The sequence below is a fragment of the Vanrija albida genome (genome assembly GCF_041260175.1).
Source record: "Vanrija albida strain AlHP1 chromosome Unknown contig_4, whole genome shotgun sequence".
Taxonomy (NCBI): domain Eukaryota; kingdom Fungi; phylum Basidiomycota; class Tremellomycetes; order Trichosporonales; family Trichosporonaceae; genus Vanrija; species Vanrija albida.
In genome coordinates this window covers 2,805,794-2,833,214 of record NW_027191423.1, presented here as the reverse complement: position 1 = coordinate 2,833,214, position 27,421 = coordinate 2,805,794, and the positions used below count along the sequence as shown (strand labels likewise).

The following is a 27,421-nucleotide window of genomic DNA, read 5'->3' as shown; positions in this document are numbered from 1 at the left end:
ACTCCTTGCTTGGCCTACTCGATCCCGTAGAAACCCACTCGACGTTGCTATGCGATGCATCTGTGATCTACTATATTGTCATTGTGGCTGCGGTGCTCGCAGAATCGCGTTCTCGCGTTTTGTTTATCCGATGAAGCGGAAGTTTGAGCTCTGGATGAGGTACTGGCCATCAGCGCTGCCCACCCAAACAATCACCCACCTTTGGCTGCATGCCCTCAGCCGATTCGGTGGGCTTGAGGACGAACACCTCGCGGAACTTGCGCGGGTGTTCGCTCACCTCGACGGGGGGTGCGTCGCCCGATTTCATGACGGACGGGCCGTTCAACACCGACCCAGTGACGGTGAGCACGAGCTCCGGTGCGCCGCCGGCCGCGGGGTCGAGGGCTGGTGGGTCAGCACAACGGGGCAAATGCGTACCCACGCTTCAGGGGGTGGCAGTCGAGCGTCTGCAGGTCGTGTCTGCTGAGCGGGAAGGCGTCGAGGAAGGCGGTCAGGCTCGCCGCGTCGGGCTTGACGACGTTGCCGTTCCACACAATCTTGGCCGTCGGGAGGAAGAAGAGGGGTATTTCCTGGGCGTGAGCGCGGGCCGAGGAACACGACGTACCAGAGACCGCCGGGTCGGCTCGTCAAACGCCTCGTAGTAGATCTGGCAGAAAGCGATGGCGCCGTGCGATGCCGCGTCGATCGCGGAAGACGGCCAGGGAGCGGGCCTGGATGTCAGTATGGGTGACTACGACGGGAAGTTGCCACCCACTTCTCTGAGACGGCGGCCATGGCGATGCTGCTCGGTGTTGGTTTGAGGTGGATGGAGCGAACGACAAAGTGGACGAGGCGAGACAATGGTCAAGTACAGTGTTGGGTGGCAAAAAGTGGAGGCCGGTTTGCCTCCGCTCACCATTTCCGCATGCGGCCAGCGAGGTAATCAATCTCACCGAAACGCTCTACCATTGATATGCATGCTATGCAGGATGATGGGCTACAGAGTGGGGATACTATGCTTGACATGCTGAGGGTTGTCTAGAAAATGCAGGCGTCTGAGACTTGTCTAGAACAGATCTGCCTCCTGTTCCGGCTCCTCGTCCTTCACCTCCTCCACTGCCCTTGGCTTGGGCCGAGCGTCCTCGATTCGCTGGCGAGCGGTGCCGACCGCATCAGCAAGCAGGTTGACCAGCTTGTCCATCCCAGTGCCAAACTTGGCGCTGACCACGAGCACCACGGGCGGCGCAGTACCGTGGGCCTGGGCGATCTCACCGGCCGCGCGCTTCAGACTCTCGACCTTCTCGGCCACCACGTCGTCCTCCTGCCCGTCCGTCTTGTTAAGCGCAATGATGCGTGCTCGTGCCGCAAGTCCAGGCTTGTACGCCTCGAGCTCCTTATGGAGGACGCGCAAGTCGTCGGCGGGTTCGGCACGGCGCCCGTCCAGGACGTATGAGAGGGCGAGCGAGCGCTCAATTGACCGGAGGAAGCTGTGACCGAGACCGACATTCTCGCTCGCGCGTGCCAGGAGACCAGGGTTGTCGGACACGGTGAACCGAATGCGTTCTTGACAGCGGCGGTCCCGCGCGCGAGGTGCACGCGGCAGAGGCTGGTACTCGCCCTTCATGCGTGCCTCGGCGTCGAGCATACGCTCGAGCTCCGTCTCCTCGATGGGCGTGTCCTGCTCGGCGGCCCACGTACCGTCATTCAGGACGCGTACGACGCCGATCTGCGGGTGGAGAGTGGTGAAGGCGTAGTCGGCCACCTCGGCCCTTCGGCCCGTCATGGCGCGGAGCAGAGTACTCTTGCCTGCGTTGGGGAGTCTGGAGCTGTCAGCGGTTGGACTCAAATAGGCCGTGATGAAAGGCACTGCGGCATAACAAGGCCTCCCAGCCTCCACAGCACCCACCCGACGAGACCAACGTCCGCCAACAGCTTGAGCTCGAACTCGAAAGTCCGGCTCGGCGGGATGACACCACGGCTTGCGAGTCGGGGGTGCCGAGTCGACGGAGAGACAAAGTGCGTGTTCCCCAACCCACCACCTCCTCCACGCGCGAGGAGGAGGGGCTGGTCGATGGGCTCGGCAATGTCGAGTTCGAGCGCTGGCTCGTCCTCGAAAGACGGTGTGCGCTGCGTCCATCTCCCGCCCTCCTTGAGCACGGCCTCGGCCTCGCGAATATCCCTGGGTGATGCCTCAAAGTTCGGGTGCTTCACGAGCCAGCGCTCTCGCGCGCGCTCGCGCCGCTCCTCGCGGTCCAGCCCCATTGCGTTCTCGTCGGCCCAGTTCTTCTCCGCCTCACCCTCGCGGTGGACCTCGCGGATGACCGTGCCAATGGGTACGACAATGGTGACGTCGTCTCCGCGGCTCCCGTGTCGCAGGTTCCCGGCGCCATTGCCCCCTTGCCCGCCTACTGAGCGCTTCGATACGGTCGAGAGCGAGGAGATGTGGGGGCTCGTCTTGATGTACACGTTCCCTCCCGGCCCGCCATTTCCGCCCGAGGGTGGACCAGTGCCCTTCTTCGTGGGCATGAATGCCGCAGTTCCGGAGCCTCCCTTGCCTGGACGTCAGCTGCATCTGTAGGCCGAGCTCACCTCCTCGGATGTAGACTTTGAGGAAGTCGACAAAGTCACCCCCCTGGGAGGAGTTAGAGCTAGTCGCCCGTTGTAGCTCACCTGGCGGTTCCGCTTGTCTGCCATGCGCTTTCTTCTCCTCTTGATCTCGCCGACGACATCGTCAAACTCGTCTTCCTCTTCGTTGATGTGGTACGGTTCCGGATCGGGTTTGGAGGACGCCGCGCGCGTGATGATCTGCGCGGGAAGGCGAGGCGGACGGAGGAGCGGTGCCGATGCTCCTGTCACGAATGTGACGGAGCGCAGGCACGCCCTACACGGTGCTAGGGCGGCCATTGTGTGAGTTGAAGCAGTTGTCAAACAGAGTACAGAGTAGCAGTTGTCGAACTCGGACAGCTTTGGTTTTTCGGCAGAGCGTAATGTTGGTCGCGTGCGTCACGTGACCCGAAAAGTAGTAATCAGGATTATCGAACGGGATTACAACTGCAGTGTGGATTAATTTCAAGGAAGCCCCACCTGATTATAACACTACAAAAGATGCCTCGCCGGATTACAAAAGGGGCGATTCTCGAGAGGGTGTATTTGGGGGCTGTATTGTTCTGGGGTCTTGATCTTTAATGCTTGTTGCCTGCCCCCTAATGGCTGGGTGGGGCCACCCGATTATTATCAATGCCCTCTTGAGCTTCCGCCCACCTAGGCGGGATAGAGTACAAGTTACTATGGATTCCAAGGTGGTTCCGGTGGTGTCGATTACAAAGTGGTACAACTTTCACCCCCCCTCTATCGTGCCGTTTACCCACGATAGAGTGAGCCTCGACTCGCCGCGACAGCGAGTCGAACCCCGGTCAGAACTACACTGAGGCTAGTGTAACAGCCATCATCACCAACAGTGCGTTTGTTCAGCCCGTGCGCCATATGGACGCGTTGCTGACAAGCCAGTCGAGGTGCGTATGACCGGCCTCGGTCGTCCGGGTCGGTGGAGGGCTTTTGCGATAAGCGGTGGCAACTGACCACCAACGCACGCTATGTAGGCGCATCCCACCCCACCCGTGCCTCCGCACCCTCGATTTTCCGTTTGCACTTTAATCGACTCGGGACGATTTGTCAACAACCACATACACCATGACTATCGACACAAACCCCACGCGCAAGCGTCGAGCCCTCGTCGTCGGCGGAGGGCCAGTCGGCGCGCTCACCGCCCGCAGCCTGCATGAGCGCGGGTGGCACGTCGAGCTCTGGGAGGGAAGGGACGGTGAGTGGGCATTTGGGCGGGCCGGGTTGCGCCGGAAGGGCTCCGAGGTGCTATCGGGTGAAGCACCCGGCCCGTCCTCGCCACCCGATACCCCGCCCTCGCGACCGAGACACCGGCACTGAGCAGCGCTGACACCCCGGATTAGACCCCCGCGGGCGCACGATCGCCATGACCAACCTCCGCTCGATCAACCTCAACATCTCGTCGCGCGGGCTGGCGGCCCTCGCCTCGGTCGACGAGTCGCTCGCCGAGCTCCTCCTCGCCGAGTCGATCCCCATGCCGTCGCGCCTCATTCACCACGTTGACGGGCGCACCGAGGCGCAGCTGTACGACCCTCTGCGTGGGCAGTGCTCCAACTCGATCTCGCGCTCGGTGCTGAACCAGCGCCTTGTTGAGGTGCTGCCCTCGGGCGTCGAGACGCGCTTCAACACGCGCCTCGACCGTGTCGACTTTGCCAAGAACACGGCCCACGGACTCACCACGGCCAAGGGAGCGGCAATCGGCGAGGAGACGACCAGCGTGAAGGAGAGCGCGGCGCCCATTGCCGTGACCACAACGTTCGACCTCATCGTCGGCGCGGACGGGTCCTGGTCCCGCGTCCGCCAGCAGGTCCTCCGCGCGTCGCGTGTCGACTTCTCCCAGACGTTCATCCCGCACGGCTACGTCGAGCTCCACATGCCTCCCAAGGACGGCGAGTTCGCCATGCCCCCGAACCACCTGCACATCTGGCCACGGGAGAGCTTTATGCTCATCGCCTTGCCGAACAAGGACAAGAGCTTCACACTGACGCTCTTCGCGCCGTTCTCCGAGATCGAGCAGGTGCGCACGCGCGACCAGGCCTCTGCCTTCTTCACGCGCTACTTCCCGGACGCATTCGCCATCGTTGGCGACAAGATGGTTGATGACTTCCTCAACAACCCACGCGGCAACCTTGTCACGATCAAGGCGAACCCTTCGACTCTGGGCGACAAGGCAGTTCTCCTCGGCGACGCCAGCCACTCCATGGTGCCATTCTACGGACAGGGACTCAACTGCGGCCTCGAGGACGTGCGCGTGCTCGGGACGTACCTCGACAACTATGGAGTGACTGGCACAACGGACGAGCCGCTGGGCACGGCCGACCCAACGCTGCGCGCAGCACTGGACGCGTTCTCGAACGAGCGCGCAGAGGACCTGGACGCGATCCGCGACCTCGCGCTCAACAACTACGTCGAGATGCGCTCGTCGGTCCTCAAGCCTCTGTACCACCTCCGTCGTGGACTCGACTGGGTCCTTACCCGTGTGTACCCCTCCACACCACAGCCAATCGACCCTCGCGTGCCCTTCTCGACCAAGAAGGTCCGCGGCTGGACGTCCCTCTACGACATGGTCACGTTCCGCCCCGATATCGGGTACGCCGAAGCGCTCCGCCGCGAGCAGTGGCAGAAGAGCGTCGTCGGCGGCGCGGCGTGGGCCACCGCCGCCCTCGCCACGGCTGGCGTTGCCGTCGTCGGTATCCAGGTGTACCGCGCCTTCGAGCGCAGGTAATAGAGTTCGTGTTGTTAGATTTCCGGGACTGCATTCACCATACTACTCAGCCATGCATCGTGTTGTGTAATTCTACGACTCCTTGGCCGCGCCTTCATCTTTCTCAGACGTGTGCTGATGGGCGGCGCTCACATACTGAGCTTGAATACGTCCACGCGAGCCTCTCATTTCCAGTGGAAGCTCCTCCATGCATGTCTATCGATCTGTAGAGGGAGAGCAAGCCTATGCAAGGCCCAGCAATGCACGAAAGACTGCCACTGCTGGAGCGCGGGACCAAATTGTTGCTGGTGCCGAGTTGGCCCTGACATCGTCGTCACCGTCGTCACGTCACCCAACCCAAGACGCTCGGCGGTCGGTCGACTTTGGACTTCAACCCATAACCACAGCAACAACACAACAAACGACGATGGCGTCCCTCACGCCATCGCAGGCAGAGGCGCTAGACCAGCTCCACGCCATCGCTGCGTCAGAGACGGACGCAGCGCGTGCACGCGACGAGCGCGTGTTGAGGGAACACAACTGGGATGTGCAGGTGAGTCGTGACTGCCAGCCCGCGCTCATGCCGTAGCGCGCCATCAACTCTATCTTCTCGAACCAGGACCGCTCGGGACCGTCGTCGCGTGCCTCGGGATCCAAGGCGACGACCGAGGGCTCGGCGCACGACGAGAAGGAGGCCGACGACGGCGACCTCTCCCTCGGGTCGTATGGCCGCCGCATCACTCCCGGCGCCGGGCTCGGGCGCGCGGGTGCGAGGCCCCGCGCGCGCCCAGGTGCCGCCGGGTTGAGTCTGTGGGAGACGTTTGTGTGGCCGTTCAGCCTCATCGCGTCCCTCCTCACCGGAACATGGTACTTCTTCAGTGAGTCGTGTGCGCCTGTGACATGCTGACCCAAGTCCGCACCTTCGTCCCGCTCTCGCTCCTCCCCCACCTCCCGCGCTTTCTTCTCCCACCACCATCTCGTGCACCACCAAGCGGACCCCGCGACCCGACCACTGCGGCCCTGCGCTTCGTGAGAGAGCTCGAGGCACTCACGGGCGGCTCGGCGTCCGCCGGCACACTCCCCGACCTCTGGGTTGGACCGTACCGCGAGTTCCTGTCCGAGGTGCGCAAGCAGGGCAAGGTCGGCCTCGTGGTGCTTGTCAGCAGCGAGCACGAGGACGACGAGGAGTTCAAGCGCGACGTGCTTGCCGACCCCGAGTTCGTGCGTACGCTCAAGGAACACGACATCATGATCTGGGCGGCAGATATCGGAAGCCGCGAGGGATACATGGTCTCACAAACGCTCTTGACGACGACGTACCCCGCGCTCACGTTCGCATCGCTGTTACCCGCGCAGAACAGCTCGACGCCTCGGCTCACGATCCTCACGACGCTGCAGGGCGAGCCCTCGACGTCGACGAGCACCTCGACCATCATCCAGACCATCACGACGTCCGTCCTGCCGCGCACAAATGCCTTCCTTGCGCGGCTTCGGCGCGACCGGTTTGCCTTGGAGGAGGCGCGGCATCTGCGAGAGGAGCAAGACCGAGCCTTGCGCGAGGCGGAGCGCAAAGACCGCGAGCGACTGCAGGCTGCTCGCGCGCAGGCCGAACTCGAGCGGGTACAGCGGGAGCGGGCGGAGCGCGAGGCCGAGCTGCAGGCCAAGGCGCTCGCCGACCGCCGCCAGTGGAGGCGGTATGCGCGCAAGCATCTCCTCCCTGCTGCTGCTGGACCGATGAGAGTCGCGGTGCGCACGCCGCTGAACGCCGAGCGCAACATCCGCAACTTTGCTCCTGGAGAGAGCACGCTCCCGCTGTTCATCTACACCGAGACGCTGCTCATCCCGCCAGACGACGACCCAGCCGAGGACCCCGACACCCCGCCCGAGGGCTACGTGCACGCCTGGGGCTTCCGCCTGGTGACATCGTTCCCGCGTAAGGAGATTGAGCTGCTCGAGGGTGGCGCCGAAGATGCGTGGGCGACGGTCAAGGGCGCAGGCGGCGCGCTGTTTGCCGAGAAGATCCCCGGCGGCGACTGGGGAGACGCCGAGGCCAAGGCGCTCAAGGGCGAGGAGAGCGACGAGGAAGTTGTGTCCGACGACGAATAGAGGGGTCTAGATGCACCGCAGTTGGCATAATGTTGGGTGAACTCTACTAATGCTCTGACAGCTTACGGCGCAAGTGACTCGCAAGAAGCTACGTGCAGGCAAGCTACGACCCCGGCGCACTCGATCCCGATGCGCCCGCCCGAGCTCGCAGTCTACGAAGCTGAAGACCCCCGGTCTCAATCGAGCCAGTGGTGAGCATATCAATGTCGGGGGCCCAGAGTGGCGGTGGGGCAGGCCTCGGCGTGCTCTCTTGGACAAGTTGAACCGAGAGCTGGAGCCCGTCTGTAGGACGTGGAGCCTCATGCCGCGGTGGCCCGCATACAGCGCACAATCTCACAAACAGCGGCAGCACGTGGTCCAGAGGCTGGGTGCTGGCTGCACTCGGCATCATGGCCTTTGCGACGCACATTTACACTCCACACCGCACGCTGAAGAGGTGGCGGTAGCCGACCTCGGCCCCCCGGGGTCCCATTCTGACTGTGGGTACAAGGGGCGTTTGAGAAGGAAAAGGCTTATCTCCGCTCCTGAACCACCGCCTGCGGTTGTCGGCAACGTCCGACGCCAGATCTGCCAGATTTGGGCACAACGGATGCGAGTCTCGCAGTGGGTGTGCCATCTGTCCAGCACTGAGCGACTGGCGCGCTGAACCGCTGACGTCGAACATCTTCTGCGGAACTCGAGCGGCCCCTTGCCCGCGGCCAAGGGGCGAGCAATCAATGTTTGAGACGCGTGTGGGAGCCGCGATTGCTGACATTGCAGGTATCGGCCTCGTCCCGAAACCCGCGTCATTCGTGATGGCAAGCGTCGGCAAGATCTGATGCCGCAGCGCGGTTGCGTCGCGTCCTGGCCCTCGACCTCCACCCCAAGCACTTCCCGAATCCCATATCATGCGGCCAGTCTCGATCTCTCTCTCATGCGCTATAAGACGTCCTCGGCGCCATGTTGCTGCCCCGCACACTCCGCAACGCGCCCATCGCCCGCTCCCTCCGCGCCTTCTCCACGTCCACCATGGTCCTATCCCAGCGCTTCACACTCAACGACCCCTCCCTCCTCCTCTCGACGGGGTGGATCAACGACGCCGCGGCACGCTCTGGCGCGGGCCGCACGCCCTTCGAGGTCCAGGATCCCGCCACGGGCGAGGTATGGACCCGCGTCGAGAGCATGGACGCGACCGACACCGACGCGGCCATCCAGGCCGCCACCGACGCCTTCCCCGCGTACGCCGCCCTGCCCGCGCGCACCCGCGCCCGCCTGCTCCTCGAGTTTGACCGCCTCGTACGCGAGAACAAGGAGGACCTCGCGACCCTCGTCGTCATGGAGGCGGGCAAGACGCTCGCCGAGGCGCGCGCAGAGGTCGACTACGCTGGTGGGTAAAGTGACTCCCAAATGGTCTAACCCATCAGCCACTTACTCCTGGATCATGGCCGGCGAGGCTGAGCGTATCCAGGGCGAGGTCCTCAAGGCTAACGAGAACCCCTCACTGCGCTTCTTCACCATCAAGCAGCCCATCGGGCCGGTCGGCCTCCTCTGCCCGTGAGTGCCGCCTCAGTCCTGTCCTGACCATGCGTAGATGGAACTTCCCCGTCGCCATCGCGCTGCGCAAGATCGCGACGGCACTTGCTGCGGGCTGCACAGTGGTGATCAAGCCATCACCCGAGACACCCACGACGGCGCTCGCGCTCGCGCTGCTCGCCCAGCGCGCCGGCTTCCCCAAAGGCGTCGTCAACGTCGTCACTGTCTCCTCGGAGACAACGCCCGAGGTCGGCCAGAAGATGTGCGAGGACAAGCGCTTGAAGAAGATCAGCTTCACAGGATCGACCAACGTGGGCAAGCTGTTGGCTGCCCAGTCGGCCAGCTCGCTCAAGAAGCTCACGCTCGAGCTGGGCGGTAACGGCAGCTTCATCGTGTTCGAGGACGCAGACCTTGAGCAGGCGGCTGATGGTGAGTGCCGCGAACAGCCCAGGACCTGCCTGCGTGCATCACTCACACGCACCTCAGCACTCGTCGCCAACAAATTCCGCAACGCCGGCCAGGTGTGCACATGTGCCAACCGGATCTTCGTGCAGGCGTCCGTCATCGACCGCTTCGCCGAGCTCGTCAAGACTCGCATCGCTAAGCTCAACACCGGGCACGGGCTCGATTCGGGCGTCACCACCGGTGCCCTGACAACCGAACGAAGTGCGGAGCGCGTTGTCGGTCTGGTCGCCGACGCGCTCGAAAACGGGGGTACGCTCCACACGGGCGGCAAGCGCGTCGGTACTGGCTTCCTGTTTGAGCCAACACTCATCACGGGCGCGAGCCGCGACGCAAGGGTGTACAAGGAGGAGATCTTCGGGCCCATCTGCTCCCTGTACGCATTCGAGAGCGAGGAGGAAGTCGTGGCTCTGGCCAACGCGACCGACATGGGACTCACCAACTACGTCTTCTCGCAGAACATTGGCCGGGCGTGGCGCTGCTACGAGAAGCTCGAGAGCGGGACCGTCGCCATCAACACGGCGATCGCGAATGCCGCCGAGAGCCCGTTCGGCGGTATCAAGGAGAGCGGCTCGGGCAAGGAGGGCGGGCTGGGGTACGGCGTCGACGAATTCCTCATTGTCAAATCGGCTGCCATGACGGTGTAATTGTAGCCGGCTTGATGCACTCACTGCTGCGGAACCAACATTTGTTGCAGTCGCGCATGAAGGACTGCGGCATGAGACCAACAGGAGGTGGCGACGCAACACGCAGACTCCAGAGCCCCCAGCGGCACGACACACTCACTCGCACTGCTGACATCGCACCAACCCAAAGTGCATGCTCGCTACGACGGTGGCCACGACGCGACCTACTTCTTCTTGTTGTACTTCTCGATCGCCTCATGTGTCGCAGGGTGCACAAACACGTCTGCAAACACGTCGATGCTGCGCTCGATCGCCTCACTCAGCGGCACGTTCATCCACATCTCATTGAGCTCCTTCTGCGCCTTCATGACGACGGGGCTCAGGTCGGTGACTTTGGCGAGGAGCGCCTCCGCGGCCTCTCGCAGCCCGTGCTCGCCCTCGCTGCTCGCGTTGACAAAGTCGCCGAACCGCTCGACGGGGTACACGTCTCCGGCGAGGAGCATCTCCTTTGCGAGCGAGAGCCCGACGTGGTGGCGCAGCAACGCGGCGTCGACGACGCTAGGAATGCCGACTTTCGTCTCGGGCAGGCCGGCGAGCGTCCCGGGCGCAGCGACGCGGAAGTCCGCAGCCAGCGCCATCTCGAACCCCGCGCCGAGGCAGTACCCGTGCATCAGGACGGCAGTCGGCTTGGGCGAGAGGCGGAGCGAGCCGACTGCGCGCGCGACGCGCGAGATGACCGCCCTTGCGCCGGCGCGGTCGAGGCCCTCGAACGCGCGCGTGTTCATGCCGGCGCAGAACGCGCGCCCGGCGCCCTGGAGCGCGATGGCGCGCACCGCCGGGTCGGTGCCGGCCGACTCGACCGCGTCGGTCAGGTCGTCGAGGTCGCGCAGGGTGAGCGCGTTGAGCGTGCGCGGCCGGTTGAGCGTGATCCACCGGATGCGGTCGCGGTCTTGCACGAGCAGCGCGGACTCGGTGGGCTCGGCGCGTGTCGAGAGCCGCACGTGCTGCGCCGTGTTCGGGGGGCGGGGTAGCAGGCCGAGTCGGGCTGAGGCGAGAGGCCCTCGTGCAGAGGTCAAGGGGCGCATGGTTGTCGTGTTGGGGTATGAGATGAGTCAAGAGTGCAAGGCATGAGACAGTCTCGAAATGTCGCCGGTTGTGCGGCTAATGCCAGGAATGACATCAGTCGCGTGAGTGCCGAATGCCGACTGTAGGGATTTATACGACTCCACAAAAGGTACTAGTAGTCGTCGAGATGGTCGGGCTGTGTATCCCAACACGATCCCCACCTGTCTCCTCGTCAAGGAGCGCCGAGTGACGGCCTCGGTTGACACCAATCAGTGCAACACGGCGTAACTGTGCTGCGTGTCTGTCGAAGCCCATAAACAAAAAGAGTGCAAGTCGTCGCTCGGATGGTCAGACTCTGCCATCTTGACGGTGCCGACTGGTGCCCCTATAAGCTCGCCCACTGTAGCGTGATCAAAAAGCTGGTGCTCGCTTCACTGCAGTGTGTTCCAAAACGCGGATAACAAAACGTTGGCGTCCCAACGGACCGGGTCTTAAACGTGCCGAAACGGAGGTGGGTTTTAAACGTGCCCTAACGGATGGGGGAAGTAGGCTTTAAATGTGCCCAACAGTACGCTCTCGGGATCGAACCGAGGTCACCCACTTTTTCAAGTGGCTAAGTGGCAATCTAACCACTCAGGCAACGCGTATTTGCGGCGTTGCTGATATCAGGCTGTCTGCCTTTTCAACGGCATGCATGACAGGCTCCTAATACCCCGTCTCTAATTCGGATTACGAAACCACAATGCACCAAAATGTTATTCCACACCACTGCGAATCCACCGGCCGCTCACCCACTCATCACCCATTCACACACTACAGATAATGCATATGTGACACAATTCCGAGCAGGATTAATTCAGATGGTACACACGTCGGCGGGCTGTGATGAGCATGAAGGCAGGTTGGTGTACGGCGTGGCATGCCCATCCGCAGCCCTGCGCCGACAGTCCCCACTAATCATCCCAGACACCAAATGGCTCCCAGAAGTCTGCTTCTCGTATGTCAAACAGCTTGTTGAAGCAAGGCGTGTTTTTCAGGCTGAAGTGTGCGTAGGGGTGGTCGGCGGGAAGCTTGCATCAGCAAGCCGAACGGGATCGAGGACACTCACCTTTGCACCACACCGATAGCAGAAGTGTGTGCGACATTGGTCGCAGGTCATGTGGTTACACCCCTCGCTCTTTTCGATGAAGGAGTTGCAGCCCGGGCAGGCAGTGGCGTTTGCCTTCGCCCACTCCTGCAGGAGTTGTTGTAGTTCGTGGTCGCGGACAAGGGCCATGAGTGCGTCGGTATTGCGTGGTCCTAAGCGCATGCGGATGGCCTCACGCTCGTCCTCGTCGGCATCGAGGTACTCGCGTACAGCCCGCTCAGCATCCTTGATGCTGCACCCCACATGAGGACCGTGCCAGGTAGCACGGCATAAGACGCAGAAGACCATCTGGCATCTTGGGCACTTGCGGAAGTTGAGCCAGCGGGAGGCTCCAGTGGGCGCGTCCTCATGCGCCGGTCTGGAGGATGGAACCTCGCATTTGCCGATATCGAGGCGAAGGACCTTCAGCGTGGGCTCAGCGGACAGTGCCAGTCCGCTTGCCTCCAATTCTGAAGGCGGAGGAACCGGAGCCTGGCACTTCTCGTGAGGACAAAACGTGTAGAGAGGGTCTGAGATATCAGCTCTGCTGTGAAAAAACACTACGCACCTGTTTCGATAAGGCGTTTGGCACTGAGAGTATGCCATCGCCTCACAAGCTCGGGGCCGACAACCGATTCGACGACTGCGGCAGTGATCCCGTCACTTCGGTCGTCGTCGAAAACAGCGGCAGCGTGCTCTACCGGTCGGGCGCTACGAGCCTTGACACAGTCGACACTGGGGCATGCGACGTTTGCTAATGTGCCTTCTTGAATGGCTAGCGTCCAGAATCCATTCAGGCAAGAATGGCAGAAGACACACCCGCACACGGGTAACTGAACGCAACTGCGCCCCTTCCTGTCTCCGAAGCAGATGGCACAGGCATGGGCTGCGCCTTCAAAGTCGACACGGGTTGTCACGGCGTCATTGGACTTGAGTAGCAGGTGATACGTGGAGGTAGTTAACGTCGACGGCGTGGGTAAACTTGGGATGTCAACAGCTTTCAACGCTTGCACGCGTAGGACTCACCGGAGTGTCCCGTTGTCCAGGAAACGCAGGTCGCCGAGAAACTCAGATGACGACACCCACTCAAACCACATCCACAGCACACCGTCCCCTTCTCCAGAAGAGTCCCGTTGGTCAACCCACATTGTGGTCAATCGCTCTTGCATCTTGCCAAGCGTCCGGTTGCTGAGCCAGCCGCCGGGTCCGTCGTGCTTCGGTATCCTAGCGCGCAGGGAGATGACGCGTGGGGGCTTGCTTGACGGATATCCTGAAGGGAGGATGATGCGAGCCGATAACGAGGGCAAGTGCGCAAGCTGCAAGGTCGCGGCTGTGCTGGTTGATGCTGTGCTTTGGGCGTGGGCGGATGTCAGGACTGTGGGCGTCGCTGAAGGGAGGTTGACCGGTATCGTTAACGCGATGGTGTGACTGCCCTTGGCAGAGTCAGAGGTCTCGGTGACGACCAGATCTGGGTAGATCGACTGGGAAGAATGGTGAGCCAGTTTCACGTTCAGAGCGAGCGGGAAACTCACAGACAGCGCCGCAATCTCGTCACCTTGGAGTGCGTAGAGAGAGCCCTCGAGGCCGTCGTCCGCGGCCAACATCGCACTCAAATGACGTGATGCTGGGGTGCCGAGTGGTGAGACTAAGACTGTCGAGGTGAGAAAGGAGGAACAGTGACGAAGAGAGTGTTGAATCAACAACAACAGTCTGTCGAAAGAGTCATGACTCATTGACCGGGTCCGGTCCCTTTGCTTGGGGCCCCGCTTCCACAGGTTACGTCATCGGAGATGGTTCTCCCAACTGCAAGTCTGGTTGACCCACCGACTTTGACACGACACACTTGCAATGGATCGCACTCACTCGCACACGATCAGCTCGTGTTCGTGCGCAAGAGACGAGTTAAATGATGAGAGGTGCAGTGTAAATGCAGAGCGTTGTTGATTCGGGGCCAGTGTGGAGTTGGGTTCGACACGCCGTCCTCGACAGGCTCGGGAGATGGTCCAAAACGTCGTTCATGCAAGCATGCACCTTGCAGCTTGGAGAAATCCATTGCGACTTTATGAGGCTCCAGTCCAAAGGAGAAAGCGGGGAAAGACGTCGTCGAGTAGCTCGAGCAAGCCTTAAGCGCCTTGAGCCCAGGCCAGGCTGCACGGCCGGACGCCAAAGCTGGTCGACAGCCGGATCAGCGTCTGTCCTCACCCATCCACCCCCACCCCCACCCAAACCCACACCCACACACGCCCACGCCCACGCACACAACACGCACCCATCCTGCAAATAAACTCCCATCTTTTTGCTTGAACACTCTTTCCAAACATACTTCAACCTACGACACACCTTGACTCCGTTTCTCGTTTCTCACCTTCTCTCCCACAACTCCTCGCCTTCACACGCCATCCACAACCTTTATCGCCCCCCTCTCTCGACACCATGCCACTTCGCATAACAGGGCCATCAGCGGGGGAAGACCAGCTCTCACTCAACAACGTCTTCAAGGGATGTCGGGTATTCGTTCAATCCAAAGACTATCCCGGGAGGGAGAAGGATATTGCATTAATCACAGTGAGTACATGACTACCTACAGTGTCAAAGGCACCAATGACACCACAGAAACATGGCGGGCAGGTTGTTCGCGACCCCGTGAGCGACAGTCCTAGTCATGTCATCGTCTCCGTTCCCGACTTCAAACCTCGGGGCGGTCAATGCTACCAGCACACCGTGGCCAGCTCTTCCAAGCCACTTGACCGTGACGACTGGGGGCTGGACGCCCTTCTCGAGACCCATACCATGGGTGAACGACCCACCAGCCAACCAGTTGTCGTGGTCGAGCAAGGGTGGGTGAGGGCATGTATTGGGTCCCGCCTTCTCCTCGGAGCTGCCCACGTCGAAGGAGCAGCTTTCGGCGGATGGCAAGTACGGTGAGTCAGCTCTAGCCTCGAGGATCAGCAGCACGGACTTGAACGAGACGCTGATCTTCCGACGATCCGACAGCGGCATCAGCAAGACGATGAGCAACAATGGACCCAGTACCAGGACGTGGATAAAGCGCGCTCCGATCTTCATTCGCCCCTCTGAACCAATGGTAACCTCCTCACCTCCGCCGACACCTGCATCCCAAGCTGTCCCTCAGCCTCAACCGAAAATGATTGGGTTCCCGAAAACATACGACACGTATCGCCCAGGCGGCGGAAGCCGTGGGCAGCTCGAATGGGGCATTGACACCTCGGCTATCAACGCCCTACACATCGGCGTGCCAGAGCCCAGCACACAATGCAGCCCCCTCAGCCCTGCTCCTACCACTCCCAGCCAGTCGGACCGTATTGAGGAGACACTCAAGGAGGCTCAGACTTCTGGCGATGATCCAGCGCCGGCTCCAAGCACTCCTGAGTACGCTGTGGATCCTCTTTCGAAGAGCAGCCCCATTAGCAGTACGGATACCACACCCATCAAGTCGTGTGGCGAGTCGCCCCTCGCGTCGCGTGGCCACAGGACAGTCTCTCCCCAGCATGACTGGCTCGAAGAGAGCCCAATTCCTGATGACTATTTTCCGCCAGGTACCCACCTAAAACAAATATTCTGGCCGTCCGGTCAGGATCAAATGACCTTCCATTTGGAGGGTGCGTTTCCGCTCCTGGAGCGAATCATCGAGGTGAGTAGAGCTTGTGGTGCATGCTCTCTAACACGCAGAGCCTCGGCGGGAAGATTGTGCCCAAGGATGTTGCGTATCTGGTTGTTCTGCCTCTCGACTTCAGTGTGCGGGCTACGGAACCTTGCCATCGCGACATCATCCAGAAGAAGGGAGTGCACCCTGTCGCGCGGGCGGTTTCTCACGACTGGGTGTGGGATTGCTTCAAGAACGGTACCATGACGGACATCGATGCCTACATCGTCAAGCTGGCCGGAACCCCCAAGAAGCGCCGCTCAACTGCGGTTGCGTCGACCAGCAAGACGACCTCTTCCTCCCGTCCCTCCCAGCCGAAGCGCACCCGGACGACAACCCCACACTCGATCCCCGCCGAGTCACCCAGGACCCCTGTTCGCGGCTCCCTCTTCCCCATGGAGGAGGCTGAGGAGCCTTCAGAAGAGTCCTCTGACGAGGAAGGCTTGTCAGCGTTTGACACCGATGATGATGAGCCCTTCGGCCCACACCACGCTCGACTACAGTGGTAGCATGAGGGTGTTTACCCCTTACACTTGCAACCATCTCTCCCAGTATCTCTTCAGTAGGTGATTGTTCATGACCCGCTCCGTGTGTCAGTGTAGTTACTGGGCGGCCTGAGATTCTCGCCACGACTTCATGCAGCGGGCGAGTGGACCAGTTCTACCAGGCTCAGTTTCCCACGGTTGACCAGTCTTGCTTTTGTGGCAGTCCAATTCCGCCATTTTGGTCTCATTTTGGCTGTTTTTCATCCAGCAGTTGGATATGTGCACTGTACGCGAACGCCTATCTCTAGTTTAGCTATGAAGAAGTGGGAACACGGCGAGTAGTTCCCGAGGCGATCCCCGAGCCCCTGGGTTTGCGAGCAACCTTGACCTTGAAACCGTCATTCGGTGTGACGACGCCGTTCATCTTGATGCAATGCCAAACCCAGTCGTGAGAAACCACGTAGGCCAAAGGAGAGATGCCCTTGTTCTTGAGGAGCTCGAGATGGCATGGGAGGGTTGCACCCACCCCAGCGTCAAGAGGCAAGACAACCACTTGGGCCTCTTCCTTGGCGGCCATTTGGCCTCCGTGCATCTTAGATGATCAGCTTACAAGCTTTCAGCTTTGATACAAACCCTTATTAACTCCTGCAGTCCGTGGAAAGGGTCATCGAGGTAGAACGTAACCGGGCCATTGGGGGATTCCGAGAAGATGCCGGCGACTGATTCCTCATCTGGTTGGTCCGGCGATCGAGAATCACGAGTGGACGCCATTGGGATATCCTCATCCTCGTCATATGGACGAGGCCACTCATCAAAGAGCAAGCTTTCCGCGTCATCGACATATGTGGCGGGGACAAGGGGTGCTTCTTGGGCTGAGGACAATGGGTCCCCCTCGGTTGCTCTGTCGGCTTCGAGGTCCATTGGGACACCGGATGGTGATACAGGAACGCTGTCGACCGCCTCAATCGGCTCGACCTTCACGAGAGGATGGCCCTCATCGTGTATGCTGCTAGGCCTCCAGGACTCATCAGGTTGTGCTTGAGCATGAGTGACGATTGGATGGGGGCGAGGTTCGTCAATCCTGTTCTGTGCCTCCGGTGCTTCGTTGCTGGCTTCAGAAGAATCTTTGATGTGAACCTTGACGTTGATGGAATCAGGTTCAGAGACTCGATCACCTGCATCGAAGCGGGGAACTTGCAAGTTGGGGTGGATGGAGGGCCGAACGTGCCCTGGCTGGCGCTCAGTTAGCTGAGATGTTTGCCCAGGCAGGGGACGACTGGTGTTGACTGAATCCGATGGTCGGAATGAGCGGTCTTCAGCTCGCCAGGAGGAAGATGCACTTGAGAAGTAGGTGCCCCCAGACGTTGTGCTGCCCCGCATAGTCGGGGTACTGGACGGTGGAGAGCTCATCCTCCATCGAGCAGGGCGATGGTTGTCACGGTCGGGGAATGAGCGAGGGGGTGGGGACGTAGGAGGGCGGGCCCTAGAGTAGTAGTCGCCCCATTCAGCGGCAATCTGGTCCTTTGCACCATTGTCTCGTGGAGGTGCGCCCGAGCCCCCAAAGCGTCCTCTGCGCCGAGTCAGTCACCGCACACGGACGATGGAAACACTCACAGGACCTGCCATCCTCCGTAAGGTCGGACTTCACGGGGGCCTAGGACGCATTGCCTCTTGACGCACTCGAACAGCCACTGGCGGTCGACTACCACGACGACTGGGCCGCGGGTACGACTACTCATCGTGAACTTGAGGAGGAGGTCGTTGAGGCCCCAGGACTCTCGAAGTCGGGGTAGAGGTGTGTCGCGAACGGGATACTCTTGCAGACTGCAGCTGGAGTTGTCGTCATTTTGGACATTGAGGACGACGTGGGTTAATTGCCGGTTGGAGGGGTCACGGGTAGCTCCCCCTCCATGGTTCTTTGATGTCAGCTTTGGGCAGTCACTCAACTCACCTGGATGAAGTTGATGTCGTCCCAGAGCTTTGGGTTTCCTCGTGACTGGATGAAGAAGACGAGGCCGCGGAAGAGGCTGCTGGTGGGCGGTCTTTGGCGGTCTGGTGGCATTGTGATTGGAGTGGGAGCGGGTAAAAGAGACGAGAGATGAGAGGAAGACGGGTAGAGATGAGGAGAAGAAGGTCAAAGAGTGGGAAAAAGCGACAGTCGTGGAGGTGCGTGTGTCGTCGTTGCACAGACCGTTTGGCTGGTGCGAAGTGTGCACGGCCCCATGTCGTGTCGCCTCTCAGCACGGTGCGGGGGGCGCGGCGTGGGGCGAGGCGGGGGGAAGGCGGCACCTCGAGCGCGGGAGTAAATCACTCAACGTGTGTGTGGTTGTTGGCTGCAGTGGAAATAGAAATGGCCACAATGTTTGTTTGCTGCATGTATTGGCGGTCTGGCTCGCTGGCTGGCTCGCTCGCTCGCCACTCTCACTCCAACCAACGTGGAATCTCACTCTTGACCACTCGAGCCTGCCCAACCCACTCGACCAAGTCACCTGTATCCACCTCCATCCCCTCCCCTCTCTGCACCCCACCGTCATGGATCATCTAAGCGCGCAAGACCGCTTGACAGTCCATGTGGCGAGCCTCAATCTTCCGCCTCCGACCTACCGCTCGCACAAGTTTAAGTCTCCCGACTTTGGGCCCAACAAGGTCTACAAGTGCCGGGTCTTAGTCGCCACCGACCCCCACACCAAGGTTCAGACCGGCGTCCGCCGCACGATGGGCGAGGCCCGAGAGCAGGCAGCACTGCAGGCCCTCGGGAGACTCGGAGGATACACCGATGGGCTCGTTCCGTCCGAGCCGGTCCTCACGCTTCGCACCTTGGCTCGGCGGCAGCGCGAGGCCGAGGATGAGGCGGCCCGACTCGAGCTCGAAGCCCAGCAGCCCCAGGACCGCGTCGCCACCCCCTCACCCCCCACCACCTCCAACCCCAACGAAGTCGTGTGGATGTTCTCGCCCCCCACCACACCGATCCCAACCTCGCCTGGCGCGGGCGACCCGACCCCGGGCGATGCCAAGATCTTCACGCTCAACAACGGCCAACCTGTCAACGTCTATGTCGCGTCGCGCAGCCCCCACATCGAGGCTACGCTCGTCGTACGTACCTACCTCGAACCCATCTTTTGGAGAGTCGCTAATCGCCCAGCACAACGGCGCTCGCCTAGCACCACTGCGAGAGGCCAGTGTCATCTTGTTGGAGGTTGTTGAGGGTGGCAAGATCGACATCGGGACGCGGCACATCGCGCATGAGCTCGCTACCGGCAGACTGCGCCAAGGTGCGGTCCTTGTCCATCAGAGCTGGTGTCTCGACTGCACTGAGGTGGGCCACATGCTCCCCTCTGACTGCTTCAAGGTCCACCTGCCCACTCTCTAGGCTCTCACTTGGACGACGGACCATGCGCTTGCGTCTTTCAGCCCCTCCACACTCCTTCTCGACGCTCAACTCGACTCGCTCGCAAACACCAAGAACCCTCCCGCACCAAGACCCGGCGCGCTCCTCCCCGAACTGTAGTCTGTCAAAAATGCAGTGTCATGTTGTACCCATGTGCATCTGCTACGTCGCCTAACCCAAAGCCCATCCTGCCTAGCTCGGCTGCGGACAGTGGTCGACAAACGTCGTCTCCGTGTTCGGGTTGCCCCACCACGTCGGGAACGGGATCGACGGGCCGCCAGCGCCGAGCACGGCGAACGACAGAATAAAAACAACAAACAGCGATCCGCCGTCGAACCCTGCCGTGACGAGGTACTGAAAGTCCTTGAAGATGCGCGGGCGATAGTTGCGCAGGTAGTACTGGACAAAGAAGCCGGCCAGTACACCCGAGAGCACGGTGCACGACTGGGTCTGGTTGTAGCCCAGCCAGCCAGTGTACATGAAGAAGGTGGGGAGGTTGACCTCGCGGGTCGAGATGCCGCCGATGCGGGGGACGAACTGGTGGCATCAGCCTTGCCTCTGGCACCGCGCCACTCACAATCACAAAGATGCGGTGGAGCACCACAAACCCAAAGCCGATGAGGAGGCCGAACGGCACAATGTAGTACTTGCCCTGGAGCGAGTAGATGTACTTGGCGAGGGCCCAAGTCGTCGCTTGGTTGTTCATCGACTGGAAGGCCTGGCCCGACCACTGGGCCGAACCGTTCGTGTCGACAAGGAGGTCGCGGTGGGCGTTGACGATTGAAATCATGACGACGTAGTTGATAAAGGCGCCGAACACCGTCCCCCAGATCTGCGTGAGGAACATGACACGCGGATCGATCTTGAGGTACTCGCCCATCTTGAGGTCAGAGGCGAGGTTGAGCGAGTTGGCAATGACAGTGTGCGACCACGCCGAGAAGTAGAGATTACCGATAGGGCGGCCGGGGATGGTGAGACCCGCGACCATCTTCATCACTTGGTTCGTCGCGATGCCGTTGCCGAACCGCGAGTAGAGCAGAGTGGACTGAGTGGGTTAGCCTGATGCCAGTATGCAAAACCCACAAATGGTGCAATGGCGATGCCGAGCAGCAGAGCCACAACATAGGCCCACACCGGGATGCCCAGGTTCTTGGTGACTACAGCGACAATGCCGAGGACAAAGGCAAAGACGAGCACGCTGACGTACCACCACCACGGGGCTTCGGGGTAGTCGCGGACCATGGCGGCGTGGTGACGGTCGTCAGACTTGCCCTTGCGGAGGTTTTTGATGCTGCGGACAATGTCAGGCCCCCAGAATAGAATGCAGTGGGCGATGAGGCCGCCAATCTGCACTGTCAGGACTAATTGAACATTGTGCTGGGAAGGCGCAACTCACAGCCATGGTCCCGACAGTGCTAGCAAAGGCGTACGTCGCCGTAAGTCTTGGCAGGCCGTAGTCGGCCAAGGCAGCCTTGTCGAGCACACCGTTCTTGAACACCTTGAGCGAGCTGTACCGAGCACCCGACTGGGTGCGCAACGACGAGCTGAGGAAGGGCAGGTCACGGGCACCCCACGCGTTGCCGTAGTACACGCCGAGGAAGGCGATCCAGCAGACGATGTAGCCGGCGATGAAGTTGGCCTGCCACTTGAGCGGCAGGGCCGTGGATCCCGAGGTAATGTATTGCCAGTCGAAGGAGAAGTTGAGGATGCCTAGGCCTTCGTTGGAGAGCGACCCGCCGAATAGGTTGGTCAGGATGGATGCCCGGCTGCCAGTCGTCTTCATCGAGGCGAGGCAGGGGATCGAGACGGCGTTCAACCAGGGGAAGATGTATGCCGGGAACCACTCATAGCTGAACATCCCGAGTGCAGCATACCTGTGCAGGTGAGCACTCGTTGAGCAACTATACCCACCAGAAGTAGCGGAGGGGCTTAGACGTCTTGAACTTGTCCCAGTGGAGGGCCTGGAGGGCTGCGCGCGTCAGTTTGCAATCCCTCGTTATAGCTGCATACTCTTGACAATCGGGATGTTGCCCCAGTAGACGGCCTCGGGATGCCACACGGTGATGGGGCGGAGGAGGCCCGTGAGGCCGTAGCCGAAGAGGCTGATGGAGAGGGTGGTCAGGATGACCGTGTTGGCCGAGAGCTTCTGGTCGTAGAAGAGGTTCTGAACGGTGAACACGGAGACGGAGGCGGCGCCGTTGGACGCCGAAGATGACATGATGGCGGCGATGGCATGCTCCTTGAGGCCAAACTTGCCCGAGTTGAGGACGATGGCGACCCAGAGCCACCACGGCCTGCGTGCGTCCGGCCCGTGCTTCTCGCGGAACTTGGCCTCGAGCTTATCGCCGCGCGGCAGCACGAACGTGTAGAGCCGTCCCAGGAACCAAATGATGAGGACGATGAATGAGCCCGTGATGCCGCCCGCGCTGGGTTTGAACTGGGGCATGAGCCACGAACCCTCCGTCCGGATCCGAGGAACTTGTGGCACTCACATTGTAAATCTGGTTCATGGCGGCCTGGAACGCGCTCACGAGGGTGCCGATGAAGAGAGAGCGGAAGGTGAGCGCTGGGTCGTGGTCGTCGCGGAGGGAGAGGAGGTAGTTGGCTGCGTCGGCACCCGTGACGATGATGGGCTCGCCGTCCGGCCCAACCTGTGCGGGCGGCGTGTCCGAGTCGGTGTCCGAGTCGCGGCGGTCGGTGTGCTTCTCGGTTTTGTCACCGTGGTCGCCTCCGTCGAGCACCTCCGCACCGAGGAGGCCGCGACCCTTCTCGTCGTACGCCAGCTCGGCGACGTCAACGGGTTCGATGGTGTCGTGTTTGAGATTTCCCACTGCCATGATGTGTCAGCGCGTGAGGAGGGTCGAGACTCCTACTCACTGCGAGTCTGGCGTTAAGTATCCCCTCGACTCTGGTACCAGCGCCACCACTGCCGTCGACGATGGACAAGCTCCGAAGCAGCTCGCGCCAGCGCCGTCCACCTGGCGTCATGTGGGCCGGGCATCACGATGGCGAGAGCAACACAGCGGTCGGGCAACACGCAAATGGTGTACGATGAGGTGATGCGTGTGCTGGCCTCACAGCTTGACCCAGAGGAGTGGACGTGGTGAGTTGGCGCCGTGCTAGTTGACCAAACGACGCTTGGTCGCTGGCGCCGGTTGCCCAGCGCAGTGTTGCGGCCGCCAGGGGCCTGGGCAGTGGTCTGGGCAGGGGGCTTGCAGCTTCTAGCTCAGGTCAGCGGAACCCGCAATCCGAGTACTTACCAACCTCGAGTTTCAAGATGGCCGCCGCCGGCGCCACTAGCGACTGCACCATGCGTAACCATCGGTGGGCGGTGCGCTGGGCGGAGTATCTGGACGGTGAGTATGAGCCCGTCCAATACACCCACGTGCATTCTGCGCCGAGCTCGGACGCTGCGCCGAAGATAGCGCCGCTGGTGCAGCTGTCGCCATCGTTCGCGATTGCGCTAACGCTCGGATGGTCCGTCTCGGTGGGCAAGCCGAGGCCGATACCTCGGCGTATGCGCCGGCGCACGGTGCGCGGGTCTATTCCCGCCCGCCGTATTGTTGTGGCTCACGCGATACGCGGCATGGTGGCTCGTGTCGGGCTTGTGGGTGCGGTGTGTCGAGAGGGGGAGGTGCTGTGTTGCTGTGTTGTTTGGAGAGAGAAGACAAGTTGAAGATGAAGTTGGGCGGGCTGGGGGAATGAGTGAATCCCTATTTCCCTCATTTCCCTCAAGGCGAGTGCCGGCACGTCGGCACCAACATGCTGCTGATTTGTTTGGGTCCGACGCGCGCCTACCGCGCATGCTCCAGAGATAACATCTAGCTTATGCATCGGCCAGCCTGGCGTGGCGGCAGTGTGCATCACAGTCCGCCCGAGGCGCCATGTGCAACCAGCCCACTGTGCCCAGGTCAAAGGTACACGACCACACCGCTGGCCTCGTCCGCCTCCTTGCGCTGCCCTATGCGTCCCATCGACGCAGCGTTGACGAGCAGCGTGTTCTGAGGCGCACGCTTGCCAACAACGGCAGAGTACATCCACCCGAAGAGGAGCACAGCGATCGTAGCAATGACCTCGACGATGCCCGGCGTGGTGAACTGGTTGAGCCGGTCCCGCGCCCAGTCATCCCAGTCGGCGTGGTTGATCACCTCGAGACCACGCGCCTCGTGAATGTGGCCGCAGATGAGGAGTCGCGGACGCGCGCGCCGGAGCTCGCGCAGTAGCCACGGGCTGCCCTTGCCGTTATCAATATGGCCGAGGGGTGGGCCATGCGCGAGGAGCACGTCCGTGCCGGCCGGCACCGTGTTCTTCCAGGTGTCGTCCTTGCGGCGGTGCTGGAACGCCCAGCCGCCGTATATCGGCGTCAACGGGTCACCGTAGACTTTAAGCGAGCGGTCGAGCTCTGGAAACTGAAGCGTGACCGACGACGAGCGGAGGTAAGTCAGGTCGTGCCAGTTAATGTCCTCGCGCCGACCAAGGTCGCGCCGCACCTCGACATACGTCTCATCGAGTACCTTGTCGTGATTGCCGGCGATGAGGACCTTGTGCCGGTGTGGCAAGGACGCGAGCCAGTCAAGCTGGTCCTGGAGCTCGGTGGCGGTACCGAACGACGTGAGGTCGCCGGTGTGGAAGAGGACGTCGCCGTCGGGGATGTGCGGCTTGGTGTTGTGCGTGTCGGAGATGCACACGGCTGTGATGCGCTGTTGGGGTGGGAGGTGGTCTGCGATCACCGAGGTTGAGGGGACGCGGCCGGCGGGCTTACAGAACCAGAGGAGTAGGTTGCGGCGCTTGTGCTCCCACGGCGTGAAGCGGTCTATTGGTTGGAACATGTTCGGGGGCGGCGAGGTGGATGCCTGGTGGTGTCGGCACTCTCGAGTGCGCCGAGATGCTTTAGCCCAACGAGATGAATCAAGTTGAGAGTAAAGGAAGGTGGCGAGTTGAGAGAAGGTCGAGTTGGTGTTCAGCCATTGCTGGTTGACTGACTGGCTCGAGCGGGCGAGGGAAGGCATTCGGCACCGAAGACTGTATCGAGATCGAGGCTGTGCGCTGGCGGCGGCGGCGGCGGCGATGCTCGCGTGGGCGCATAGACGTCAGATCTAGGGAACGCTGTCTAGCGCATGACGCAGGCGGCGGCGCAGTGCAATGTCGGCGACTGTTGCCTGTCGCGGCGAGTCAGTCAGTCATTGCAAGCTGCAGTTGCTGCGTCAATGAGCCCGTCTAGTGTAAGAGATCGCAGCGGCGTCAGTGGATGCATTAGATCGGTGTCAGTGGCCCAGCATGGGCACGCGTCATGCAGGTTCAGAGCTGCGCGTCTCAGACTTTGCACGTGATTTTGCAGGTGAAAACATTCAGGGCGAGCGGGGTGCTGCTGCGAGCTGCGCGCGCCGATCTTGTCACACTCTGACGCGTCGGCATGCCAACAATCGCCCACTCCCACGCGTTTGATTTTCCTCTGTCACAGTCTCTTGGTCTTGATCACACACTCCACTCCTCCTCATGCGCCTCGCCCTCCTCTTCATCTCAGCCCTCACCCTCGTCTCGGCCCAAGACGAGGGCGAGGACACGTGGTCACCGTCGTCGACCTCGTCGCGTCGCGGCCAGACGTCCTCGGGCACCATCACACGCGCGCCCACCGGGACCGACACGTACAAGATCATCCTCCCGTCGACAACATCAGCGCCGCCCGTACAGCACGACCCGGCGCCCGGGTACTCGGTGAACAATACCGAGGTGACGTACCCCACGTCGCAGGATTATTGTGAGTGCTGCGAGCGGGGGAGGCGCGATGGGGGAAGGCGGGGGAAGGCGGCGCCGGGGAAAAACGTCTTGCTCGCGCAGAGGTCACAGCGTTGGCTGGGCCGGCGAATGAAGCTCGCGCAGCAGGGCGGGCGGGTGGGGAAACTCATCTTGAAGCGGAACGAGCGGCGGGCAGTGGGCGGTGACAGCGGAAGGGGTTAGGCGACGCCTTTCTGTTGATCACAACTAACAACTCAGGGGTTGTTAACGGAACGGGCGTGGTCAAGTGGAAGTGGGGCGGTGGCGACGCCGACATGATCTCGGTGTGGCTCATGAACGACGGCACAATGTACAACGGCCTCGTGACGCCGATCGGCCGCATGGCCAACACGCAGGGCAGCGCGCGCAACCTGACGCGGATTGTCGGACTGTGAGTGCTGGTGTAAACCTTGAGTCGATTAGCCCTGACAACTCAGCTACGCGACCGAGCTCCACCCCGGGAAGGGCTACTACGTCAAACTCACCAAGACGGTCTCGGGGCCGGTCGGTGCCAACGGCGAGAACCTCGACAGTGGGTAGCCACCGCCCAACTTTGGCTGACCCGCCCAGCAATCTACGCCGAGTCAAACACGTTCGAGGTCAAGCCGGCGGGGAGCAAGTTGACCTTCCCCAAGGGCTTTGGCAGTGGCGCGGAGCGGTCGGCAACGCTCGGCGCGGGCGTGGTCGCCGCTGCCGCCGCCGCTGCCGCCGCCGCCGCCGTGCTCTTGTAGCGCCGTGCCTGCGAATAGACGAGCGGCGCGGCGCGCGGCGCGCAGTGCGCCCAACATAGACATCACGACATTCCGGACACTCACACCATGCATTATTTACGCTTGACGAGGGCATGCGTGCCTGCGGTTGCTGGCGCGGGGCCCGGCGCGCAGGACGGCGCGCAGCTCGACGGCCTAAATATAGGTGGGCGGGCAGCTGGCGCGCAGCGGTAGAGGGGACCACGCGGTGGCGAGTGGGCCGGGGAAGGCCTTAAGAGCGGCAGGGGTGATGGGCGAAGGTCGATCCCCAAGTCAAGACTGGCGGCGAGTGCAGTTCACTACCCGGCCATCCAGCGGCGCAGGCCACCACTTGCACCCCTCTCAACACGACGTCGCCTCACCAGCTTGGCCTCGAGCTTGCTGACAACGCCCAAGGGCAAGCGAGTGTCGACCGAGCGCGCACCGGCCCCCCGGCGCCGTGCCTAGAGCTCGCCTCGGCAGTGCTCAGGCAGCCAACAGCGGCGCGCGGCGCGCATGTCGTGCGACCGCCCCTCCGCTCGGGGCAGGAATGCGCGCCCACAATATCACAGGCATCATTGGCGGCACGCACGCCGCCGCATATGCCTCCGACGCGGACGTGGCTCGGAGCGGCCTCGGGGCTGGCTGGCAGGCATCGGCCCAGCTCCGAGCATGCTGACCGGCGGACCCACCCCTCCCCCCCCCCCCCCCCCACCCCGCCCCACCCCGCCCTTGGAAATGACAAGTTGCCGACGTACCACCTGATTTCCAGGGCCGATGGCGCGACCCTGTCGCCATCGCTATCGATTTCACCTCGGTTTTCTATTCCTGCAGCGGGCGGCAGGGAGCCAGGTTTCGCGCGGCGGCGTGTACTAACACTGCTCACTGCCCCGCGAGGTCGCGAGCCGACAGGGGGAGCAGGCAGACGCCGGGTGCTGCGCCGGCTGACTGTGCTTATCGACGGCGACGAGGCCGCTCGACGCTGCGCGCGCCGGAGAGAGGCGGGGGGCTTATCGCGAGCCCCGTCGCCTTCGCCTTGGTCATGCAGCCCGCTCACGCGCACGGACGGACCCGCCCGCCCCGTCCACCCGTGATGGCCGCGGTATGCAATAACACCCCGCAGACCAGGGCTCCCGCAGCACGAGACCGGCAGCCACGCAGCCACCGGCACGCCCAAGC

At 61.8% G+C, this 27,421-nt stretch overlaps 13 protein-coding genes across 13 annotated transcripts; 6 read left to right on the top strand and 7 right to left on the bottom strand.

Annotated features, from left to right (window-relative positions):
* Positions 1-123: 123 nt before the first annotated feature.
* Q8F55_005855 (uncharacterized protein) lies at positions 124-774 on the bottom strand (the record flags this gene model as incomplete). Its single annotated transcript, XM_069354333.1, has 5 exons — positions 124-162; positions 200-384; positions 422-569; positions 605-710; positions 755-774. 5 exons carry the CDS (start codon positions 772-774, stop codon positions 124-126), a joined length of 498 nt encoding a protein of 165 aa, XP_069208975.1.
* A 271-nt stretch (positions 775-1,045) lies between these two features.
* MTG2 (GTPase of the mitochondrial inner membrane that associates with the large ribosomal subunit) lies at positions 1,046-2,883 on the bottom strand (the record flags this gene model as incomplete). Its single annotated transcript, XM_069354332.1, has 4 exons — positions 1,046-1,799; positions 1,886-2,534; positions 2,569-2,611; positions 2,650-2,883. The coding sequence occupies 4 exons, from the start codon at positions 2,881-2,883 to the stop codon at positions 1,046-1,048; spliced, it is 1,680 nt and encodes a 559-aa protein (XP_069208974.1).
* A 786-nt stretch (positions 2,884-3,669) lies between these two features.
* BNA4 (kynurenine 3-monooxygenase, mitochondrial precursor) lies at positions 3,670-5,326 on the top strand (the record flags this gene model as incomplete). The annotated part of the gene is made up of 2 exons (XM_069354331.1): positions 3,670-3,799; positions 3,945-5,326. 2 exons carry the CDS (start codon positions 3,670-3,672, stop codon positions 5,324-5,326), a joined length of 1,512 nt encoding a protein of 503 aa, XP_069208973.1.
* A 406-nt stretch (positions 5,327-5,732) lies between these two features.
* On the top strand, positions 5,733-7,411 carry ucp10 (UBX domain-containing protein 10; the record flags this gene model as incomplete). The annotated part of the gene is made up of 3 exons (XM_069354330.1): positions 5,733-5,858; positions 5,895-6,183; positions 6,219-7,411. The coding sequence occupies 3 exons, from the start codon at positions 5,733-5,735 to the stop codon at positions 7,409-7,411; spliced, it is 1,608 nt and encodes a 535-aa protein (XP_069208972.1).
* Positions 7,412-8,350: 939 nt separating this feature from the next.
* Q8F55_005851 (uncharacterized protein) lies at positions 8,351-10,032 on the top strand (the record flags this gene model as incomplete). The annotated part of the gene is made up of 4 exons (XM_069354329.1): positions 8,351-8,777; positions 8,815-8,944; positions 8,982-9,352; positions 9,410-10,032. The coding sequence occupies 4 exons, from the start codon at positions 8,351-8,353 to the stop codon at positions 10,030-10,032; spliced, it is 1,551 nt and encodes a 516-aa protein (XP_069208971.1).
* A 203-nt stretch (positions 10,033-10,235) lies between these two features.
* On the bottom strand, positions 10,236-11,096 carry Q8F55_005850 (uncharacterized protein; the record flags this gene model as incomplete). Its single annotated transcript, XM_069354328.1, has 1 exon — positions 10,236-11,096. One exon carries the CDS (start codon positions 11,094-11,096, stop codon positions 10,236-10,238), a length of 861 nt encoding a protein of 286 aa, XP_069208970.1.
* A 933-nt stretch (positions 11,097-12,029) lies between these two features.
* Q8F55_005849 (uncharacterized protein) lies at positions 12,030-13,806 on the bottom strand (the record flags this gene model as incomplete). The annotated part of the gene is made up of 5 exons (XM_069354327.1): positions 12,030-12,146; positions 12,185-12,732; positions 12,771-13,183; positions 13,229-13,683; positions 13,735-13,806. 5 exons carry the CDS (start codon positions 13,804-13,806, stop codon positions 12,030-12,032), a joined length of 1,605 nt encoding a protein of 534 aa, XP_069208969.1.
* An 829-nt stretch (positions 13,807-14,635) lies between these two features.
* On the top strand, positions 14,636-16,375 carry Q8F55_005848 (uncharacterized protein; the record flags this gene model as incomplete). The annotated part of the gene is made up of 4 exons (XM_069354326.1): positions 14,636-14,767; positions 14,816-15,123; positions 15,197-15,592; positions 15,895-16,375. 4 exons carry the CDS (start codon positions 14,636-14,638, stop codon positions 16,373-16,375), a joined length of 1,317 nt encoding a protein of 438 aa, XP_069208968.1.
* A 953-nt stretch (positions 16,376-17,328) lies between these two features.
* Positions 17,329-18,413, bottom strand: Q8F55_005847 (uncharacterized protein; the record flags this gene model as incomplete). The annotated part of the gene is made up of 4 exons (XM_069354325.1): positions 17,329-17,584; positions 17,820-17,921; positions 17,966-18,267; positions 18,303-18,413. The coding sequence occupies 4 exons, from the start codon at positions 18,411-18,413 to the stop codon at positions 17,329-17,331; spliced, it is 771 nt and encodes a 256-aa protein (XP_069208967.1).
* A 470-nt stretch (positions 18,414-18,883) lies between these two features.
* Positions 18,884-19,721, top strand: Q8F55_005846 (uncharacterized protein; the record flags this gene model as incomplete). The annotated part of the gene is made up of 2 exons (XM_069354324.1): positions 18,884-19,444; positions 19,494-19,721. The coding sequence occupies 2 exons, from the start codon at positions 18,884-18,886 to the stop codon at positions 19,719-19,721; spliced, it is 789 nt and encodes a 262-aa protein (XP_069208966.1).
* A 210-nt stretch (positions 19,722-19,931) lies between these two features.
* Positions 19,932-23,327, bottom strand: Q8F55_005845 (uncharacterized protein; the record flags this gene model as incomplete). Its single annotated transcript, XM_069354323.1, has 12 exons — positions 19,932-20,276; positions 20,317-20,784; positions 20,823-21,086; positions 21,136-21,613; positions 21,651-21,708; positions 21,750-22,176; positions 22,232-22,569; positions 22,617-22,623; positions 22,818-22,960; positions 23,000-23,088; positions 23,125-23,169; positions 23,314-23,327. The coding sequence occupies 12 exons, from the start codon at positions 23,325-23,327 to the stop codon at positions 19,932-19,934; spliced, it is 2,676 nt and encodes an 891-aa protein (XP_069208965.1).
* A 323-nt stretch (positions 23,328-23,650) lies between these two features.
* Positions 23,651-24,568, bottom strand: Q8F55_005844 (uncharacterized protein; the record flags this gene model as incomplete). Its single annotated transcript, XM_069354322.1, has 1 exon — positions 23,651-24,568. The coding sequence occupies one exon, from the start codon at positions 24,566-24,568 to the stop codon at positions 23,651-23,653; it is 918 nt and encodes a 305-aa protein (XP_069208964.1).
* Positions 24,569-25,235: 667 nt separating this feature from the next.
* On the top strand, positions 25,236-26,245 carry Q8F55_005843 (uncharacterized protein; the record flags this gene model as incomplete). Its single annotated transcript, XM_069354321.1, has 4 exons — positions 25,236-25,497; positions 25,734-25,905; positions 25,952-26,046; positions 26,085-26,245. 4 exons carry the CDS (start codon positions 25,236-25,238, stop codon positions 26,243-26,245), a joined length of 690 nt encoding a protein of 229 aa, XP_069208963.1.
* Positions 26,246-27,421: the final 1,176 nt, after the last annotated feature.